This window comes from Paroedura picta, chromosome 2 (assembly GCF_049243985.1).
Source record: "Paroedura picta isolate Pp20150507F chromosome 2, Ppicta_v3.0, whole genome shotgun sequence".
Taxonomy (NCBI): Eukaryota; Metazoa; Chordata; class Lepidosauria; order Squamata; family Gekkonidae; genus Paroedura; species Paroedura picta.
Window position 1 is genome coordinate 77,039,394 of NC_135370.1, and position 22,389 is coordinate 77,061,782.

Sequence of the window (22,389 nt, forward strand, 5' to 3'; positions counted from 1 at the left end):
GGGAAAGCTTCTAAGTTTAGGAAAGGAGTTCCTAATTGAGGTGAGCAGGTATCTGGAGAGTGGGATTGAAAAATTGACAAATTAAGTCAACCTTATCTGAGAAGCCTATTGTCCTAAGATATGCATCTTCCTTTCAGGTTATGCTGTCAGATGACTATCCCACAGGCACCAGTGAGCTACATCATGGCTGAGTAGAGTTTGAATCTGAGACTCAAACACTCTGAATGAATATAAATGAGCAAGGAACCATTTTATTGCATTTGACCAACTGTCAGAAGGAGGATTTACACACCACAACCATCTCCAAAAGTCAATGGGATGCAAAATTGAAAGTCTCCCTCTCTCTCATATAAAACTAAGGCAGAGATAAATCATAAAGCCAATTTAACAATAAAAATATAATAAAAGCATCTCAAAATTAAGTGCAGCAGATTTAAAATGCCATCAACATTCCAAATAACTTCCCATCAAAGGGACACCCATTGATTGTTTTTGGAAAACAATCAAGAATTAATCCTGTTGAAGGTCTAGGGTAGAAACGAGTGTCATGGGTAGAGGTGAAACTGCTTCTACTCCCTGAGTCCACCTGTTCTGTACACAAATTATTGACATTCCAAGGCATATTCATATTTGAAAAGTAAGCAAGTGAAAAAATATACTTGTGTTTGAAGCACCTTCAGCTGAGAATACTTCTCAAAGCAATTACTTTTTATTCCCAGTAGAAAGCAAGATAATTGCAGCTTGCCACCTGACTTTACAGTATAGTCTCAAGGTCCTGGAGATGAGAATTCAAAGCCTCATGTCTGAGAAGCAGCACTGGAAATTATCCAACAAAAGCACCCAGAGAATTATTAGATCTGGTAGATACATATTACCATTGCTCCTACCCATCAATGTAGCAGATATTCCTGAAAGAAGCAATGACATTTCAGTGTCACATTTCTTACGGCTTATCCAGAGCAATAACCATAGAGCAACATAGAAAAGGATATCCTTCATCTTTACTTCAAATGGCACAGTGCGGATTGCATGAGAAGACAGCATCTCTTTATTTCTGAAATCAGAGAGTTTGTATTGCTTTTCATTGCTTCAGTGCTTACAACTGCAAGCCCATGGATTCTTTCCTGTGAGAAACCCTCATTGAATAATGTGTGCCAAACTTCTGATTAGACCTGCTTAGAATTCCTCCCTTTTTCTAATAGTTTATCACTGGTCCAACATGATTTCGAGATCTTTAAATGGCAGAAACATGTGAATTAAGCAATTAAATTGATGCAAAAAGAATATGTTTTTCAGGACTTCAGAAAAGAATGTTATCTCTTGTAAATACTGAAATAACTTCTAAAATATGAATAATATTGGCTATTTGTTTTGAGTTGCAGTGACTGAGTTAAGTCCTATTTTTAATTTTATTCAGCATGCAAAAAGGCTGAAAAGAAAGTTGTTTTAAGGATATGGATTTTTAAGAACCTGCTTAAATCACAAGACTAAAAACATGTATTAGCTGGAATAGAAGCATTATTATTACTTCATAATAAAGATTACTATACAGCCTGTCTTCTAATAGCACTCATCTTATTTTCAATAGAGAATAAGGAGAAATGGTGAAAGAAAACCATACCATAGTATATCACTTCATTTTTCTAGGACTTGTGAACTCTCCAGAGCTTCAGATCCCCCTCTTCATACTCTTCCTAATGGTCTACCTCATAACAATTATAGGGAATCTCGGAATGATCCTGTTAATCAGGATGGACTCCCGGCTTCATACCCCCATGTATTTCTTCCTCAGCAATTTGTCCTTTGTTGATCTCTGCTACTCTTCAGTTGTTACCCCCAAGATGCTAGTGGATTTTGTAATGGAAAGCAGAACTATTTCTCTGGCTGGATGTGCAGCACAGATGTGGTTTTTTGGTCTCTTTGTGGGAGTTGAATGTTACCTCTTGGCTTCAATGGCATATGATCGCTATGTTGCCATTTCTAACCCTCTGCTATACACAGTTGTTATGTCTAGGAAATTTTGGGCACAGCTGTTGGCTGGTCCCTATGTTGTAGGTCTGTTGAATGCTATTACACATACAAGCTTAACTTTTCAGCTAACTTTCTGCGAGTCCAAGATCAATCACTTCTTCTGTGACATCCCTGCTGTGATATCACTTTCCTGCTCTGACACACAACTCAACAAGTTAGTGCTTTTTGCCATGTCTTGTACTCTTGGCACTGTTAGCAGCTCCATTGTCATCATCTCCTACATCTACCTCCTTGGAGCCATCCTGAAGATCCGTTCAGCTGAAGGCCGGCGCAAGACTTTCTCTACTTGCTCCTCCCACCTCACAGTTGTTTCCATCTTTTTTGGGACACTCTTCTTCATATATGTGCGGCCCACTTCCAGCTGCTCAGTAGATGAAGATAAACTAATCTCCATGTTCTACACAGTGGTGATCCCCATGCTGAATCCTTTGATTTACAGTATAAGGAATAAGGAAGTGAAAGATGCTTTGAGAAGACTAATCAAGGGAAAGAGATTTTGCTAAGATTATATATTTTTCACAGCATTGTCTCCAAATTGGTTGTTTCCATTTTTATACAAAACATCCATGGGCTTTCAATCATTTTCTGTTATATGTTATTAATTCCACACATTTAAAAGTTACAAAGAAAAACACCATGGAAAGTCCTATGTTATAATGCCACTGAGAAGCCTTTTTTTTGGGGGGGGGGGGAGGGTTGCAAGATTCTGATTAAACCTGTTTTTTGTTGTATCTTTCTTTTTAAGTTATGTATTCAAATTGTATTCTTCCTTAAATGTTGCATTCATAATTAATTGAATAAGTAGCAACTATGTTGAAAGACAAAGCCTGGCTAAGTGCTTTTAATTGGGCACACATGAAAGTTTTTTTTCCCATATCAACATGGAGGAGCTATAGTGTGGGGCTAAGGAGGTCTAAACACCCTGAAGCTAAAAAGCAAAATCATTTTTCTTTGAGCAAAATAAAATGTGAAATATTCCTCCTGCTGTTTGTCCTGCCTATCAATATGTGCATGTGGCCTAGGACTAGGGCTTGAAATGACCCAGCAGGAACAAACAATTCAAAGTTCACAAACAATTCATGCAACCTTGGCTTCTTTATACTTTTGCAAACAGCAGAAATCACTGTCAAGACTGGAGGACAACATAGCAGGCAGTTACTTAGTTCTGCACAGCTGAAATCAGTGTGAAAGTCTTTATATAATATTAATAATGAAACTAACACATAAACCAGGACTTTTTTGGCAGGGGTCACAGGATTTGGAGTGAGAGAAGCTAGACTGCTCAGTGGGGACCCCACCTCTCCACTGCCAATTGACTGGCCAGTGTGGGGAGAAGATTACAGGGAAGATTAGCATTGAAGATTAGACAGTCTTAATTGGGAATACTCTTCTGAATCAGCACATGGATTGTTTTTATCACGTCTTCTACTCCACAGCAACTAGCCAATGGACGATATATATTGGGAGGAGAACAAGCAAAGCTCCATACCTATGGAAGTTCATCTTAAACTGCACTCAGACAGGTAATGATTTCTACCATTAAAGCTCTGCCCCCCCCTTACACGCACATACACATACACATGCCTTCTACAGTTCTGTGCACCGTACTCTCCAGAGAAAAATGTTCTCTGTTTTCACAATTTTTAAATTACCTCATTTGGCATAAAATAGAACAGAATTGGACCAGAATAATTTAACGTAATTTCTTGTAAAAGAGATCAGCAGCTTTGTTTATTGGTATTGTCGAAAAAATAAACAGGAGTCCAGTTACAACTTAAAGAAAGACATTTCTTTCAGCAAAGGTTTTTTATTAACAGAATTCACTCTATACCTTAATTAGACAGATATGCTTATACTTCAGCTACAGGCAAGAAAAAAGTGGGGGAGGAAAAGGTGCAGAATTTTAAAAACACATGTATTCTGCCCCTGCTTTGTCTAAGCATTATAACTCAGATGTTAACTGCTACAGTAGTCAATGGGGCATACTCCCATAGAACTGTATTCAAAAGATTTCAGAATCAAATGTATAAGACATTATCAAGTCATATGTTCACTGGTATTTCCATGCTTTCCAGGTGCATGCAGGTCCAGTTTAAATTTGGACTCCACCAGATATGGAAAAGTGCTTTAGCCTTCCCCTCTCCACAAATTTTTCTCCACTGAAATTGTTTCCAGTGAGCCTCTGTCTTCTCTGCTGGGAAATTGTGGATAGCTGTCATTAAGTTTCCCAATGTGTAAACAGTGGATACCTCCCCACATAGCATTGTACATAGACCAATTCTGCATGAGAAATTTGCTCCCAGACATTAACTTGTGGGTTTTAGTGTTGTTTTCACATGATGTCAGCATAAACCTGGAGCTCCCAAGTGGCTGGTGCAAGTTTTCATAAGATTTTCCCCGCAATGAGGGGAAACAAACAAATCCCAATTTCCCTCAACTTGCCACACTGCAATCCAGGGTGCAAACAGGGGCAAGCCTGTGTGGAGGGAGCATTTTGCTCACCCTCGCACATGCCCTCCCCTCTCTACTTCCGGATCAAGAATTTTTCTTTAAAATGGCACGGTCCACATTGCTGCAGGTCCGCAAAGCTATGTGCCCTCAATAAAAATAAAACGTTCTTTTCATAGTGCTCAGTAATTTTGGGATTGGGTACCCAAAACACATTCCTGTGTGTGTTTTCTGGTGGTAGAGTATGAATGGGGAGAGGGGGGACATGTGATTTAGCAGCCCTTGGTATCTGTATTCTGTCTTTTAAATCTTTACTGTGAACACACAATCATCAGGATCCAGTTACCACGGGCAGCCTATCACAAATGTACCTGAAAATAGTATAAGAATCCTGAAAAGAGATCTAAGGGAATGTTTCATTGTTGTGATGTGATTCTGTGACAACATGGAAGAGTAAGGTTTTTTTAAATATATATTTTTATGTGTTTCCCCATAGCAACACAGAAATGCCTTTTAAAAAATAATAATAAATTTTGGCACTTGGGGGGAAGGAAATTTGAGTCCACAAAACAACATCTGTGAAGGGATTGGTGGCTTGCCTTGATTGACAAGCTAAGGAGCCGGGAGAGAAGTTCAGGTTGTTCTATTCTGGCTTCTCCGCTGCCTCGTCCGGAGATTAAAAGCCACAATGAAGTGGCAGAAAAACACGGGAGAGGGTCTTCTGTCAGGAATCTTGCAAATGCATGGCTTCCAATTGCGTACTCCCAAGCAGGAGGTGGAATGCGTTTTAGCCTCTGTGCAGAATCGGTTATAGAAACTAAGCCTTCAGACCAAGGTCTGCAAATTCTACATTTGGTTGCTGTTTGGAGAAAAGTCCAGCAGGTGGCAATAGTGCATCACAATATTTGCTCTTCATCAGAAAAAAAAATCATCTCAGGATGTCTTCCTTTCTTCAACAATGTTCCTCATGTGAGTAGATGGCTGCTGTCAGCCTGTCAACTTGTTTACCAGAGGGCAACTGATGTGAATCGCTCTCGACTTGGGCACTGACAGTGCGTGCATCTGCCAGAGAATTCAGAATTAAAACCAACAACCACCTACTCAAAAAATCTTTCTCTGAAGAGCCTGCCTTTTAAAAGATGCTGACATTTATTTTACAATATCTAATTTATTTCACACACATCTCTTCCCTTTGGGACCAATGGCTGCTCTCCATTAGGGCCAGTCAACGCTACCCATCAGCTTCCATGCAGATCTCCCACTGAGCCACACAAAAAAGTGGGCAGCAGGGATAAACATGCTAAGTAAAGGCCAAGCTGATGAACGTCTGGACACAGCACAGCCAAAGCTTTCTCCAGCTGCCATGCTGGCCAGTATATCATCAGGGGAACAGGTCTTCATGAAATCTGCTTTTAGATTTTTATAGACATCACCAAAAATGTAAGCTATACTTTCATTTTGATATGCATATTGGTTGATTTTAATGTATCTTTTGTTTTGCATTCTTCAGATCTGCAAGCAATGACAACACTTTTTTTTTAATCATCTGCTTCATGAAATGGACACACCATGCCACTATATAAAAGGTAAAGGTAAAGGTATCCCCTGTGCAAGCACCGAGTCATGTCTGACCCTTGGGGTGACGCCCTCCAGCGTTTTCATGGCAGACTCAATACGGGGTGGTTTGCCAGTGCCTTCCCCAGTCATGACCGTTTACCCCCCAGCAACAAGCTGGGTACTCATTTTACCGACCTCGGAAGGATGGAAGGCTGAGTCAACCTTGAGCCGGCTGCTGGGATCGAACTCCCAACCTCATGAGCAAAGCTTTCAGGCGGCTGCCTTACCACTCTGCGCCACAAGAGGCTCTTATGCCACTATATAAACAATCCATTTAACAGCTGAGTCTCATTGTGGCACAAACATGGAAAAACACAATCCCTCACCCTTCCTAATTGGTTAATACAAAAGTTTTGAGTCTTATGATCATTAATGCAGCAAAACCAGGAGGCAACAAGGAAGAAGAATACTTGTATGGGGAGATTGGTGGTTAATTTTATTGATGGAGAAATTACGAACAGGACATTGCATGATGGGGAGCATCCATTATCAGAATTCCTAAGCATTTCCTAAGCAGCCTTTTGTCCATGCTATTGCCTTGATAAAAACCATCCAATCCACCTGACTGTAGCCCATGAGAAACCCCCCCCCCCCCATGAGGGTTACAGGGCCACCTGTTCCGTTATATCCCACAGAGTTGGGCAACCAAAATCTGTTCAGGATCCCAACCCCAGAGAGGTAAAATTGGCCTAAACCAGAGTCTGGGTTTTTTCAACCCTTGGTCCAGCCTAAGGAGATCAGGACCCTTTGGGAATTAAAGCAGTTCTGTGAAGCCTGTGAGACTGAGCTGTTCCACCAGGCCTACAGCTGAGGCCAGGGAAATAACATCTTAAGTGCGGGTCTGCCTACCTGAGAATTTCATCTATCCCATCCAACCCACTAAACCTTCTTAACTCCAGTTGCTCCCCCCCCTGGCAAAGGTATATACTGATTTGATTTTATTTTATTTATTGTTCAGTTTCTATGACTGCCCCTCTGAGCATAGCCATCGTGGGCGGTTTACAACAATACGATAAAATAATTCAATTCATTAAAACAATTAAAACATTTAAATGTTTTAAAAGTTTGAATCCTTTAAAAATGAAAACACTCACTGTAGTAAGTAAGGGTGCAGAAGAGGGTCCTTATTGGTGATGTTCATAAGATTCATTGGCCCCAGTCAAACACCTGGTGGAAGAGCTTCCTCTTTCAGGCCCTTTGGAATTGTAGCAGTTCCTGCAAAGCTCATGTCTTGTCTGGGAGCTCATTCCACCAGGTTGGGGAAAGGCTCAAGAAGGCCCTGGATTTGATCTTTGGTGCAGGGGTAGAAGTAGTTCTGATGGTGGTAAATCCTGTCCCTTGGCCAGACCACTATGCCCTGAAGGCCTGGCTGTATGTACTAGAGGTGGACACAAACCTGGAAAGTGTATGTTCATTGGATTTGTGGGTGGTTGCAGGTCAGGGGGAAGTCATGAACCCCAAATGTCAAACTTGCATGGACACCCTCTTCCCCGCATTCACAAACCGTTGAGTTTGCTTGAATTCGTTAACCGTTTAGCTGTTTCCTGAGGTGCTGTGCATGTGAAATTCACTGTGGCACCCCTTGACTGTATCGCTGCATTGTAAACATGGTTTCTGGGCCTTGTCCAGTGTCCAGCCTCCTCCCCTTTGGCCCTGGGAGGTGGTCATCCACCTACCTCCTTCCCATGTCATAGTTTTAGAGAGGAGCAAGGTTTCCTGGGGACTTATGGGATGATGACTGAAATGGGCATTGGGAGCCCCCAAGGGGGCCAAGTGGTGACTACACATATGATCATGAGGGTTCACAAGCTGGGAGGGATCTAGATGGGGTGTAGCTCCCAACATGCTCCCTGGGTCCTGGGTCAGGTGTTCTGACTTCCCTCCTGCCTACCTAACCAACTTTCTACCTGCCTACCTAACCAACTGTCTACCTACCTACCTAAACAACTACCTACATGCCTACCTACCTAAACAACTTTCTACCTGCCTTCCTAACCAGCCACAGCTCAACCCTAGCACCACCCCACAGCTTCCATCGCCCCTCCCTGCAGCATCTCCAGAAGTTTAATCCCCAGTAATAGAGGTCGCAAACCATTATTCTTGGACTGAGTCAATCAGGGAGTTTTCATACCCAAAAATGTAGCCTGGGGGTAGATCTGAGTGATTCAGTTCTATGACCATGTGTTGCCAGTGTGCGACAGTGGAGACTCTGCTAATGGGTGAGCCAGTCTTTGACAAAGAAGCCTTAATTGGTTTGTTGGAAAACCTCCAGTGTTGCCATAATGAATACAGAATTTCTCAGATGTTCGTCACATTTGCATTTTGGCCTGAACGGGCGCTTTAGGCATGGTGGACCTACTCTAATGGGAGTTTGATGTGCCAGCAACTGGGAGGGGGGGATGGCCAAAAGGAATTATTTCATTGGGAACAGACATTAAATGAAACAATACTTTCAGGTGTGGAAGGTCATTGAGTTCCTGAAAGCCTCGGCCCAGGCCAGGACCTTTTCAGTTCTGGCCCTAACCTGATGGGATGAGTTCCTGGGAGAGCTGAGGGCTCTGACAGAGATGGCAAAGTTCCACAGGGCCTGTAAAAAGGAGCTCTTCCACAAGGTCTATGGTAGAGGCCAGGTCAGTAACAGCAATGGACCCCCCTCAGGCTGTGCTATACAACCTCTAGGTCACCCCTTGTTAAATGATTGTAGAAGGTAGGAAGGACCTGGCCATCTTGGTACCTTGGAAGCTGATGCTGGTTTAGGGTTTTTTATGGGATTATATATTTTTATGTAACCTGTCTTGAGTTTTAGGAGGAAAATGGATCCTAGGATCTTTTCCCCTCTCATTGATTGCAAGTTCATACCCATTATACTTGAAACCAGGATTTCTTTGTCCTAGTGTGCATCACCTTACACTTACAGAATTAAATTTCATTTGCCATAGTATCACCCAGTTTGTGAAAATCCTCTTTGAGCTCTTCATATTTAGTCTTAGTTTTCATCTTCCTGAATAATTTTGTGTCATCTGCAAACTTGCCCTCTACACTACTCATCCCTAGTTCCAGATCATTTATGAATAAATTAAATAGTACCAGCCCCAGCCTTGTGAGACCTCCATTGCTTAATTTCCTCAGACCAGAACCAATGGGTGGAAATTAATTCAAAATAATTTTCGGCTGAACACTAGGAACAGGCATTATTGAGATTTCTAACATCGAGATCATTGTTAGATCTATTGTATTGGTGCCACCCTCTTCTGAATATTATTCTCCCCACCAGGCTGAACTTGGGGGGAAGTCAGGTAACTAAGATCAGAATTGTGACCACCGCCGCTTATATGTTATATGTAACTTGTCGTTGATGTTAATTGGGGTTTTTAAGGGGATTTTATTGTGTTTTAACTATTTATGTTGTAAACCGCCCTGAGACCTATTTGGAGAAGGGCGGTCTAAAAATTAAATAATAATAATAATAATAATAATAATAATAATAATAATAATAATAATAATAATAATAATAATAATAATAATAATAATAATAATAATAATAATAATAAGACGACTGGCTGGCTGGCTGGCTGTGATTTCCTGGGTCCATTCCACACACATAGGATAATGCATTTTCAATGTACTTTGGCAGCTGGATTTTCCTGTGCAGAACAGGAAAATCTACTTCAAAAGTGCATTGAGAGTTCGTTATCTATTGTGTGCAGAATAGGCCCTGGTTTGCTAATTTCCAGTATTCTGGTAGGGTGGGTGAATTTAGTGGTAGGTTACAAATATGGATTAATAGATCAACTATTTCACATTTCAATTCCCTAAGAACTCTTGGATGTATGCCATCAGGACCTGGAAACTTATTAGTTTTTGATTTCCTGAATAGGTGTCATCACCTAAATTTGATTCAGTTTTTCAGAATCCCTTCCTGAAAATAGTGGTTGTGCCATGAGTACATGCTCTGCACTTTCCAGAGTGAACAGAGAAGGTAAAAAATCATTGACATTCTCTGCTATCCCCTCTTCTTCCTTTAGAAATGCCTTTATTCCTTTGTCATTCAAAGGCCCATCTACTTCTCTGGCTGGTTTCCTGCTCCAGAACTTCGATTCACCAAAGCCCAGCATACAACATGGGGACCATTATTCATTTTTGATCTTATATATCTATCTCTCTTTTATCCAGGATGAACAATTTTTTGAGAGACCAGACTTCCTATACTTTTAATGCTTGTGTAAAAGAGATTTGGGCCTGTGCAATTTCTCTCATCAATGTCCTCTTTTGCATCCTTCATGTTTTTCTGTTTCTCTTAAGAAAAAAGGGTAGAAATTAAATTAAACAAATGCCACTAGTCAACGCCACCAGTGAATTATGGAGTCCTAGTTCTCCAGTTTTATGTCATTAGAAGGGAAGATATTATGGCTAAAGCTCACTTACTTTGGACACATCATGTGATCAAACTCACTAGAAAAAACATCAATGCTTGGCATGATCAGCAGCAAAAGGAAACATAGTCGCCAAAGGATCTGCTGGCTCGACACGATCAAAGCTGATACAGGGATGACCATGAACCAACTAAAAGAAGCCGTCAGAGACAGGGGTGCATGGTGAAGACTTTCCTATAGAATTGCTGAGGGTTGGACACAACTGAATGGATGATATCAACAGTCCTCCAGTTGAAGAATAATGTTATAGTGTAACTCATCACTTCTTCAAATTACAGAACAATATAAACCAGTATCTTATGAGTTCCATCATGTAGGTAGTCCCTGTATAGGCCCCATAGGCCAGACATCACAAGTAGATACCCCCTTCCTCCCCCCCGGGGGCAATGGTGGCTGTTGTGGTAGGGCATGGGCAGGTGGGATCAGGGAAGTCTAGAGATTGGTTTTGCTGCCAGTATTATGTGGTTTTTATTTATTGTAAACCACCTCGAGCTAGCAGGGTTCGGGGGGGGGGGGGTTTAATAAATATGAATATAAATAAAAATAAATAAATATGACAGAAAATGCAGCATAAATCAGTACCTGAGTAAATAACTGAACCTGGGGCTTTCTACTGATCTTAGGGCACATCTACAGTAAAAACAAAGCACATGTCTTTTATACTACAATAACTATCATAATTTCCCCTAAATAATCTCAGAGACTGCACCTATAAACTGTATTCTGCTTACTGTATAGATAAAGAGAGTCGATAAGTATTTTAAGATATGAAATACAGTACATTACTGCTGCCACCCACCTCATTAAGTGGCCTTCTCTTTTTCCCTGCCATTATGCTCATGTGCTTCTTATTGGAAGTCTTTTCCCTCTCACTCCCTTGGCTTCATAAATCTCAGCTTGAAAAAAACCCTGGGGCATCCTAGGTTTTTGGCTGATGCCAGTACAATCTAGTTTCCAGGATGGTAAAACTGCTGGTTCATGAAAGGTAGTGGCAGTTACAACTAAATGAAAGACAGAGGAATCCAAAATGAAAATGTGAGGGGAAAGAATATGAGGATATGGTGAGAAAAGACATATAATAACACAGTACATGTTCTTAATCATATGGGGCTTTCGTCTGGACAGGCCTGGCCAATGTATTATTGTAGGTCATTTAAACAGCACTTTTTAAGATTGTTCTTTTCACACCAATTACATTAATTGTTCTAGTAACAAACATAAATCCCACACTTTCTCATAACTTCTACTGTAAACTGCCAAAGGCAACTAAGCATCTTTAAATGTGTTTAAATGCTTTGCAGTGAATCCTAAGACTCCATCTGCTAGGATGACAGACTTCTGCTTGCACTTAATTTTTACTGATTCCCTCTGTAATAGACAGGTTTAACAGAGAAAGAGTAGCTGGCCCAAGCTTAATGGTTCAATGGAGTTTTGAACCTAGCCCTGTAACCATCACATCACATCATACCACACTGACTCAATCCTCAACTCTCTACATCTTGAAGTGCTCCAAGACATGAAAGTAGATGCCCCTGGCCTCACACCGCCACCAGTCTTCTCACCCTCTTTTCTCCTCAGTTTACTGTTGCCAGCATCAGGGCCATGCAGGACCACTGTTAACGCTGTGCCCAGCACATTCCTGGCCCACCCGGCCCCACCATCACCACGACCATTCCTGCTGCTTCCCAAACACCAGCCTAAGGTCCACCATGATCTCTGAGTAACATGGGTCACTCAAGGAGCCAACAAAACTTCCACCACAAGCTGCAATGGACCCCACCCAACATCTTCAGCCCTGTTGTGACCAATCCCAGAAGGACTGACCCCAGAACAAAATGGAAGAGGGAAGAACAAACCCATAACCATACCAGCCAAAATCAGGTTATTGCAGGGAGGTGAGGGGAATACAGCCTGGTCTGGAGGAATGCATCAGAAAAACCCAGGCCAAGCCCACAAATTTAGACAGGAACATTCTACCAAAAAAAAAAGAGCAAGAACATCTGGATCATCAAAGTTAGGTGAGAACGTAGCAAGCGAGAATAGAGGGGTGTGAGGAAATCACCAAGGAATGTCAGTAGATGCATGAAAGAAGGAGGGAGGGAGGGAAAGAATATAAAAAAAAGAGAACATTGTCCAATAACAGGAAAGAAGGAAGAGGAAGGGAGGGAAAAAAAAGAACTGTGTCCAACAACAGGAAAGAGGGAGGAGGGGGAGGGGAGGAGAGGAGAGGAAAACACCTTTGTCCAATTACCCACTCCCAAAACAATTAATTATTACCAACAGATTGACCCAGTCCAAACCAACCACCCCAACCTACTCAATCACCTAACCTCCCTCCAACCCAACCCAAATTGATTACCCTCCTCTTCTATAAACTTAATCAACCAACCCTCTCTGTCCAACCCAACCATGACTAATCGCTCCCAACCTACCCCAAACTGCAAACCCCAACATGAACTAACACTCAGTCGTACACACACAACACACATCTGGACTGGGCAAACCTGAAATACCACAATTGGTGACTGGGGCCACCCCTCCAGATACAAACAAACATCACACAACAAATCACACTCTACAAACAATGAACAGGTGGAACTGGGCAGTCCTGAGAGGCCATAAATAGTGATCAGGATTAACCTTCGATAAACACACAAACTCACAATCCCACTACACACTAATCAGAAACCAAAAGGGGCAGGGATCCCAATAATAAGGGGAAGAAGCAGAGACAGCAGACAGTGGAGATAGGTTGAGTGAAAGGGCCTGGAATTCAAACACACTCAGGCCTGTTCCAAACTCCGCCACATCCCTTGTGACACTAGCGTAGAAAAGAATGTGAACAACCTGCCTCTGACACTGGTGCTGTGCAATACCAGGTCAATAAACAACAAAACCTCTATCCTGCAAACCTATTTTGCAGAATACAGAGTGGACCTGGCATGCGTGAGTCATTTTGGAGAGAGAAACCTGGACCAGGGAGGGCGAAACTAGCCTTAAAGAACTAGTCACTGTTGTGTTCTCTATCTTCCACCAGTCTTGGACCATGGGGTGTGGACGAGGGGTGGCAATCCTAAACCAAGACGATTTCTCCTTCAGGGTCCTTCCCAGACCATCAATCCCATGTATTGAATGTGTTGGCTTTGGGTGGGGATCAATGGAGAGCGTGGCCATCTAGTTGGCGTACTGCATGTCCAATACACCTCCAGATGCCCTGCTGTGGCGGTGGTGGCCTGGGGGGTGACCAGTTCCATAGACTATTTGTTCTGGGGGACTTTAACATCCATGCTGAGCTGCCATCCTCTAGAACTGGGCTGGACCTGATGTCAACCATGGCAACACTAGGACTCTCACAATTTGTTGTTGGCCCCACCCACCAAGCAGGCCACACCCTATGCTCCATCTTCTACATGATAGCCCTTCAAATATTTGAAAATGGTTATCATATCATCTCTTAGTCATCTTCTCTCCAGGCTAAACAGACCACCTCTTTAAACCTTTCCTCACACGATTTGGTCTCCAAACCCCTCACCATCTTCGTAGCCCTCCTTTAGATGCACCCAGTTTGTCTTTATCTTTCTTCAGTTGTGGTGCCCCAAACTGAACACAGTACTCCAAGTGAGGTCTTAACCACAGTGGAGTAAAGTGGTAACATTATCTCATGTGATCTGGACACTATACAGCCCAAAATCCCATTTGCCTTTTTAGCCACCGATTCATACTGCTTACTCATGTTCAATGTATGGTCTGCTAAGACCCCCAGATCCTTTTCACATGTACTACTGCCAAGACAAGTCTCACCCATCCTATAGTGATGCATATGATTTTTCCTACCTAAATGAAGAACTTTGCATTTATCACTATTGAAATTCATTTTAGCTCAGTTTTCTAGCCTGTCACGATCATCCTGTATTCTAATTCTGTCTTCTGGTATGCTTGGTACCCCTCCCAGTTTACTGTCAACTGCAAATTTAAGTACCGTCTCTATTCCTTCATCTAAATAATTTATAAATATGTTGAACAACACAGGGCCCAGGACAGATCCCTGAAGCATTCCACTAGTCACTTTTCTCCAAGAGTATTATAAACCATTTATAAGCACCCTTTGGGTGCAATCTGTCAATCAGTTCTGGATCCACCTAACAGTAATAAGATCCATAGCTCATTTTACTGATTTGCAAATAAGAATATCATAATTTAACCTTATCAAAAGCCTTACTGAAATCAAGGTAAATGATGTCCACAGCATTCTCCTGATCTAGTAAGGTAGTAACTAAGAGATAAGGTTAGTCTGACTTGACTTGTTCTTGAGAAAGCCATGCTGACTCTTAGTCATTACCGCCATCAGCTGATTTGTTCTAAAATTTTGCCAACTATAGACATCAAGCTGATGGTTGGTAGGTACCTGGATCCTCCTTTTCCCCCTTCTTGAAGATCGGGACCACGTCTGCCTACCTCCAGTCTTCTGGCATTTCACCTGTTCTCCAGGAATTGTCAAAAATTCAAATCATTCAAAGGTATATGAAAAATATCTTATGAACACAACAAAACAATGAATAGAACAGGGCAGTTCAACAGTTAGAAATCTCTCTCTCTCTCTCTCTCTCTCTCTCTCTCTCTCACTCACTCACTCACTCACTCCCCCCTCCCCCAAAGTTGTTTGTCTTCATAATAAAACTATTTTGTTCTTTTAAGCAGCCTGGCACTACACCCTTCTTTGCAAATTTGACAGAGTTTAAAATTCATGCAGGAGGAGTCAGTAGATTTTCTCAACCCAAACCTTTGTTATTTAGGTGCAGAAATTCCCAGTTGTGGAACCACTTCCAGGAAAGCCCTGACACTAATTATCACCCATTTCATTTCAGAAGAGTAAGGAACAGCTCTTGAAAATCTCAATAGACTATGTGGTAGTCAGTGATCTCGTGTCTTCACATATGCTTGTGTTCTTATTGAATTATTTTATCAATTTCATGCTATTTTTAATTGTTCAAATGTTTTTAATATTTTATGAGTGCCACCTTGGGGACCCTGACTGGATGAAAAGGCAGCATATAAATCTTTTAAATAAATAAATAGTATGAAACATTGCTTGAGAAATTTTTTGGAGTTTCTCTACTGTGAATCTGAACTTTTCAAGTCTTGGTTTATTACCAATAGCCCAGGGTAAATGTCATTGGGGTCATTACATGACATTTGGATGACTTAGCTAATGATAATACCTAATGAGGATTCTAAATAAGTACAAAGGTAACCTGTGCATCTGAGGAAGAAAATGTGGAGATATTTACCCACTGCTGTGTCTTTTGAAGTTTTGCTGGAACATCTGCCTTTCTGAAGCCTAATTCATGCAGGAGATTCCTTTGCAACCTAGTGGGATCTTGCAGGAAAAACCAATTAATATCTATCCCAGGGAGAGCTCTGTACACACACGCAAAAGCCAACTTCTCCCCTGAGTGTTTGCACCATCTGCCTCTCCACCAGATGCCAGCAAGACAGGAATGAAAAAGTAGACATGAAGCATCCTCTAATAGGTGCCAAACCCCCACAGAGAAAGAAGAAAAATAACCCCCAAGTGGGGAGTGATAAATAACTAATCAAAAGATCCTTGTGGGAGATGGGGGTAATGATAGGCCACAAACAGTCCTAAGGGGGGAAAGAATATAGCTGCTGGGCAATTAGTCTATTGCCTCAGGCTGTTGGCACAAACAAGAATAGATCTTCAGGCAGGGCATGCCCAGCTAAGGCTGCCATTTTCAGTAAGATGCATGCAAGGGATTTCCTCCTGGCTGTAAATTCATAACTCTATGCACCTCCCATCAGTGGCAATGAGAAGCTGCCTTGCTAGTATCTCTTATTTATTCCCAGTCTATTTTTCCCCATTTTTCTCTGTGTGTGTGTGCTGCAAGTGTGTGTCTGTCCCTATCTGCCTTATCTTTTTCTGCCCATGTCTGTCTCCCAGAACTCCAGCCGCCCCCCTGTCTGTCTGATTCTGTTGTCCCCCTCCCCCAGGATGTGTGTCCTCAGTCTCTATCTCTGGGATCCCGTGGGTGGGTTTTTTATTCCATCAATTGCTTCATCTTCCTTTTTTTCTCTCAGCTCAGTGGGGTCTGCAGCCAGCTCTCCTGTTGCCCAGAGATGAGGAGGCAGTTGCTAAGAGACAGTGAAACGTCAGTACCTGGCCCTCAAGGAAAAAAATAGAGGGGGAGAAGGAGGAGAAGGGAATAGGAGGTGGGGAAAGACCTGGCTGAAATGACACGCACACAGCAAGAGCAGCAGTAATTCAATGAGAGATACTGAAATTCACCCAGCTTCTCTGCCTTCAAGAGGCGCAGATGAAAGAAAGTATGAAGGGAGACAAGAAGCATGGCAGAAGAGGGGCAAGAATTGCCACTATCATAAAGAAGAAGGACCCTTAATGGATTAAGGCAATACAAATCAGCACCAGAACTGAGCTGAGCTGCAGAAATCCGCGACTCTCAGAGTAAGTATCTCCTTTGAATGAAATTAGATGATGTGGTGGAGAGAAACAAAGAGGGAATGCATGCTTGCAATATGACTGTAAGAAAATTAGGATTTTGATGACTGCTGTGTCGTGACCAGGGTGCATCTTCAGTGCATGAAGGTGAACAGTGCATTTGAAGGAATGATGCGCCCTAGTGTCAAGAGAGAAGGGAAATAAATATGTGCCAAGACCTGGGAAGGATGTGTAGTGACAGCAAATGGGATATATAAGATCTTCAGGGCATCCAAGTCTGTGATTTTACTTGCTTGTTCAGAGGAAACAGAAGATGAAAGAGAAGAGATGACAGGAATGAGAGAGGGGTGGTTATAGTTCTTCAGGAGGAAAAAAGCTATGAAAGGAGGTACATCAAAGAGGGGCAAGAAAGGAAGTGTGGAGTTGTACATGGAAGCTCAGGAATAGCAGAGAGGGATGTAGGGGCTCTGAATTCACACAGACCAGTTCTTCATCCAAGTGTGTTTCAAGTGCTGAGATTACACAGAGGCCTGAAACCACTTCATAACTAAGGGTGATGCAAGGGAATTAAGATGCCTCAAAAGACCTCTGTGGATGGGCGGTGCCCTTCAGCTGGGCCTGAAATAGTAAGAGATAATGTAGGTCATTCTGACTATGGCATATTGATAAGGTTATGTGGAATCCCAGGGCTATAAATAATGTAGAACTGAGAACTATTAATCTTTCTCTTTGTCTTAGGTTGAATAGATATACATTAATTTGTTTATAAGGCCATTATCACAATTTTCACTGATTGGTCAAATAGAAATAGTTAACATTTCCTGTTACTTTCTAAGTTCTTCTCCGATCATAAATCTACAGTTTCAAGGATAGAAGCACATGAACAAAGCTCTATGGAAAACTGGAGAGACAAAGGTTCTGGATGAAATTTGTAAAGAATGGAATTTTAAGAGTGAACAGAGAAAGAAAGAAATGACAAGTATAAGATGGAAACATGGATTCTAGTAATGTCAAGAAAAGTAATGAAAGCAATGGTATGTTTACCAAGTCGTTTGATCCCCTTTTTGTTTCATTTCAGGTTGCACAGTCAAATTCCTGTCACTTCCAACTGAGAAAGAAAACCATGTTTAAAGCACAACATTTTTGTATTATCAGCCCTTCTATTCCACCAAGATTTATGTAGATTTTTCTCCTGCATGTGGGAGACCTTATAACTTTTCCCATCAGCATTTCAAAGCAAGGAACACCATGGACACAAGCAACCAATTCCAAGGAAGTCAATGTTTATTTGGTAATTATGCTGTCAAAAGGTTTATTTAAATTGAGTGATGACAACCCACCCTCTTCCCAACCAACAAAAACTATGGACTATTAAATGGCTTGCATCCAGCCTCAGCACCTCTTGACCTTCCCAAGAGATCTTCACCCCTTACAGTTTAGCAGTTCATTGTCAAGAGGATCTTCTGCTGATAGGTCCCTGGGATACTGAGCAAGAGGTTGCATAAAGATGTGCAATTCAACGTTTTTATTTGTATCTGTTCCTTCTGAGGGCACTTCAATGCCTACAGGAGAAATTACAAATCTGTAGAACAACAGAGGGATAGTACAGTTTATTGGCCTGATTATATTTCACGGGTGCAACAAGTACATCTTGAAGAGGCATCCACAGGCCTGTTTCCACCAGACAGTATACCAAGAGGAAACACATTTTCTGGCAATTCAGATTCAAGAAACCCGGTAGTCATCAAACACCTATTAAAAGCCACACTCTGTATTTGTTTGGAGAAGGTATTTTTGGTATTTTCATAGACCAAGGTGTTCATGTGCATATGCAAGTAAACATCTACTGCACCTATCCTAAAGGGGGAAAGTGATATAGGCAGTTAAACAGATGACTAATAAGTCTTATGCTTGTGACCCAATCAGAGCCCTTCCACAATATGTACTTCTCCTCAAGGTGCCTCAAGATCAATACACATTTTGGTTCAGGGTCCTACCTTCCACCCAGCCTGAATGTAGCAGGTTTTCTGCATTAGTGGCTCTCATTCCTTGGGCTGAATCCCCGCCCACTGCTCTCCCATTCCTGAGTTCTTATCCTTCCTTGGCCATGTAACTCTAGCTGGCTAAAATGAGTGTAGACTGTACCCAGTTGGGAGGAGAGCAGTTTGCACCCCACTGCTGCCCTGCCATGATACTGAACCCCTTTTTTGTAGCAGTGGTGGTGGTCTTCGCTAGTGCTGTCACCGGCTGCCCTGTCCTGTGCACATGCCGCAACCAGGTTGTGGATTGCAGTGGACTTCGGCTCTTTTCTGTGCCACCAGATCTTCCATTGGATACAAGGAACCTCAGCCTAGCACACAACCGCATCACTGCCATCCCTCCGGGATATCTAACATGTTACTCTGAGCTGCGGGTGCTGGACTTGCGAAACAACTCGCTTTTTGAATTACCCGTTGGACTGTTCTGGACATCCAAACGCCTGTCACACTTGGATTTGAGCTACAATAACTTCAGCCATGTGGTGGCAGATATGTTCAAAGAAGCCTACAGTTTGGTACATATTGACTTGAGCCACAACCCCTGGCTGAGAAAAGTGCACCCTCAGGCTTTCCGAGGTCTGGTCCAGCTTCAGAACCTTGATCTCAGCTATGGGGGTCTCTCATTCCTCAGCCTGGAAGCTCTAGAGGGCCTCACAGGTTTAGTGACTCTTCAGATTGGAGGCAATCCCTGGGTTTGCAGCTGTACCATGGAGCCACTGTTAAAGTGGTTGAGAAATAGGATCCAGAGATGCATGTCAGGTAAGTGAAATCAAACAATAGTCCAGTAATTAACTTCAGATATGGGGTTCTCCTCTTCTCTATTTTGCCACCAACTCTTTCTCTACTTGCAATGAGAACAGAACATATTAGATCTCTTAACAAAACACCATAAAACTTAGAGAGGTAAGGATCATCATTAAATGTTGGAATCTGGGATCTTCAGAAGGACCTTGTTCTCAGTCCAGATCTTTATGTTTTGTAAACAAAGCACTCCTGAAATTTAGTTTTCCCAAACAATGTATTATAAGAGATGATAAGACAGGCTATAAGAATAAAGATGTCAAAATTTCAGATTAACAGATACATTGAAGTTTTGGCAAGAGGACAGAGAAAAATAATTAATTTCAGTACTTAGACTTATCTCCAGTTAGAGTGAGCTGCAATTACTCAAAAAATATCAGATTTAAATGGGTTTGTTTTTTTTAAATCTTGTAATTTCTCCTTACCAGTCATCCCACTTAAGTTGCCATCCAAAATGTTATGGAACTGCAAAAAGAGGGCAAGAAAGGGTAGTGTCCAGTAGTGGAATAATAGAATAGGCAGGTGAGGGAAGGAGGAAAATGTACCAGCAGACCAAGGGTGAGGCAAGTGGCAGAACAGATTGGGGCTGAGAATGATTTTCACGGGAGCAAGTGTAGCGTGGGTGCTACTGAAAAACCATGTGGGAGCTCTAACCATATGGAGAGCCAGTCATCACTAGGCTCCAGCCACATAGTGAACTGAACACTGCCACCACCTGACCTTTCATTTCCATGAATCTCTAAGGGCATAGTGATGGTTACTTAACCATGTGACTGAGAGAAGCAGACCACTAGCTCTCAATACAACTAAAGGGTTTGTAAGGGCATATAGCCAACTGGGGGGACCCATCAAGGGACAAATGGGTGGTGGTAGCAATGTTCACTGGAGGCTAATGGCATCTGGGTATTTAAGAGATCAGTGTGCCACAGGGGAGTTTTTAAGTGTCTGCCACCACACTCAAAATGATCTTTGGAATCCAATTAGAGATTTTCTATTTATTAAAACATGAGTCCATGTCAGAGATGTATTTATTTATTTATTTTTCAATTTATTACCCACCACTCCCAGACTGGCTGGCTTGTGGCAGGTTACAGTACTTAAAATACCCACAATAAGACCCATAAAAATCCCAATCCCTTTAAACCCATTGGTGGCATTTTGTCTAAGCCCACATCCACCAACTTCCCATAGATCAGTATACTGCTTTTATCCATCCTGTGCTTTGGGGAAAGAAAATGTGGAAGTCAGCATGTTGTCCCAGCTGAGGCTAGGAATGGCCGATAGATCTAATTTCCCCAGCCTCAACCAAATACCTGTCAGAAGAGCTCCATCTTACAAGTCCTGAAGAATTGTGAAAGCTCCTGTAGGGCACTTAGTTCTTCCAGAAGTGAATCCCAACAGGTCAGGGCCAAAAAGGCCTTGGCCCTGGCCCTGGCCCTGGTGAAGGCCAGGTGCACTTCCCTTGGACCAGGAACCACTGATAGATTTGCACCCACAGAACGAAGAGCCCTGTGAGGGGCATAAGGCGATAGGCAGTCCCTCAAGTATGTGGGGCCCAGACCCTGGATGGCCTTGAAGGTCAATACCAAAGCCTTAAACTTGATCTGGAATGCAAACAGCAACTAGTACAGCTGCCTAAACACTGGCTGGATATGGGCCCTCCAAGTTGTCCCTGTGAGGACCCTGCCAGCTGCATTCTGAACCAGTTGCAATTTCTGGGTTAAGGATAAGGGAAGACCATCATAGAGTGAGTTACAGAAATCCATCCTAGAGGTGATTGCTGCATGGATCACCGTGGCTGGGTGTTCCAAGGACAGATATAGTACCTGTAGCTTTGCCAGGCATAGATGGAAAAATACTATGTGGGCTACTCTGGTGGCCTCTGCCTCTATTGTTAGGGAAGCATCAAGAATCACCCCCAAATTCCTGACCTCAGGCATGATCTTAAGTTGCACCCCAGCCAGGCTAGAAAGGTGTGCTTCCTGGTCTGGCCCCTTCCTCTCCAGCCATGGGAACTCTGTCCTGGAGGGGGTGAGTTTCAGGTGACTCAGCTCTAACCACACAGCTAAAACTTCCAAACATCTGACAAACATTTCAGGGGGGATGGGGGGCTGTCAGTCAGGAGATAGAGCTGGGTGTCATCTGCCCAGCCCAAAACTCTGGACCAGTGAGGTCAGAGGATTCCACAAGAGATCTGGAAGAGCCATTGCATTTTCTCACCCACTGCCACCCTCTGTGTCTGGTTCTGAAGAAAGTAGATCAGCCATTGAAGGGCTGTCCCATGTATCCCAGCTCCAGCAAGGCGGTGGGCTAACAACTCCTCATCAACCACATCAAATAGGACTAAGGTGTTCTAAACATGCTACCTCCATGATTTGCTGTCATGGTACTCTGCTTGTTTCCTGTTTTTGCAGTGAAAGCTTGATAAGGGAATTATAGATTATATCATCCCTCCCACTCCCTGCTGATTTCTTCTGGCATTAGTCTTTTCCTAACCTTCTTGCTTATCTCGCAAGCTGCAAATAATAGCTCCTGATGACAGGAA

The 22,389-nt window shown here is 42.5% G+C and overlaps 2 protein-coding genes across 3 annotated transcripts in view; both read left to right on the forward strand.

The window, feature by feature from the left end:
* The first annotated feature begins 1,601 nt into the window (after window positions 1-1,601).
* LOC143828725 (olfactory receptor 5G9-like) lies at window positions 1,602-2,534 on the forward strand. Its single transcript, XM_077318975.1, has one exon. The coding sequence runs from the start codon at window positions 1,602-1,604 to the stop codon at window positions 2,532-2,534; it is 933 nt and encodes a 310-aa protein (XP_077175090.1).
* A 628-nt stretch (window positions 2,535-3,162) lies between these two features.
* LRRC55 (leucine rich repeat containing 55) overlaps window positions 3,163-22,389 on the forward strand; it is a 30,920-nt gene continuing 11,693 nt past the window's right edge. The window contains exons 1-4 of one of the 2 annotated variants that reach the window (XM_077320944.1): window positions 3,163-3,554; window positions 5,990-6,065; window positions 16,854-17,010; window positions 18,083-19,802. In XM_077320944.1, coding sequence (XP_077177059.1) covers window positions 19,133-19,802 — 670 coding nt within the window. In that variant the 5' untranslated portion in view covers window positions 3,163-3,554; window positions 5,990-6,065; window positions 16,854-17,010; window positions 18,083-19,132. Of the gene's footprint in view, window positions 3,555-5,989; window positions 6,066-16,263; window positions 17,011-18,082; window positions 19,803-22,389 lie in introns of those variants that run through there. The other variant, XM_077320943.1, reaches the window with a different exon arrangement.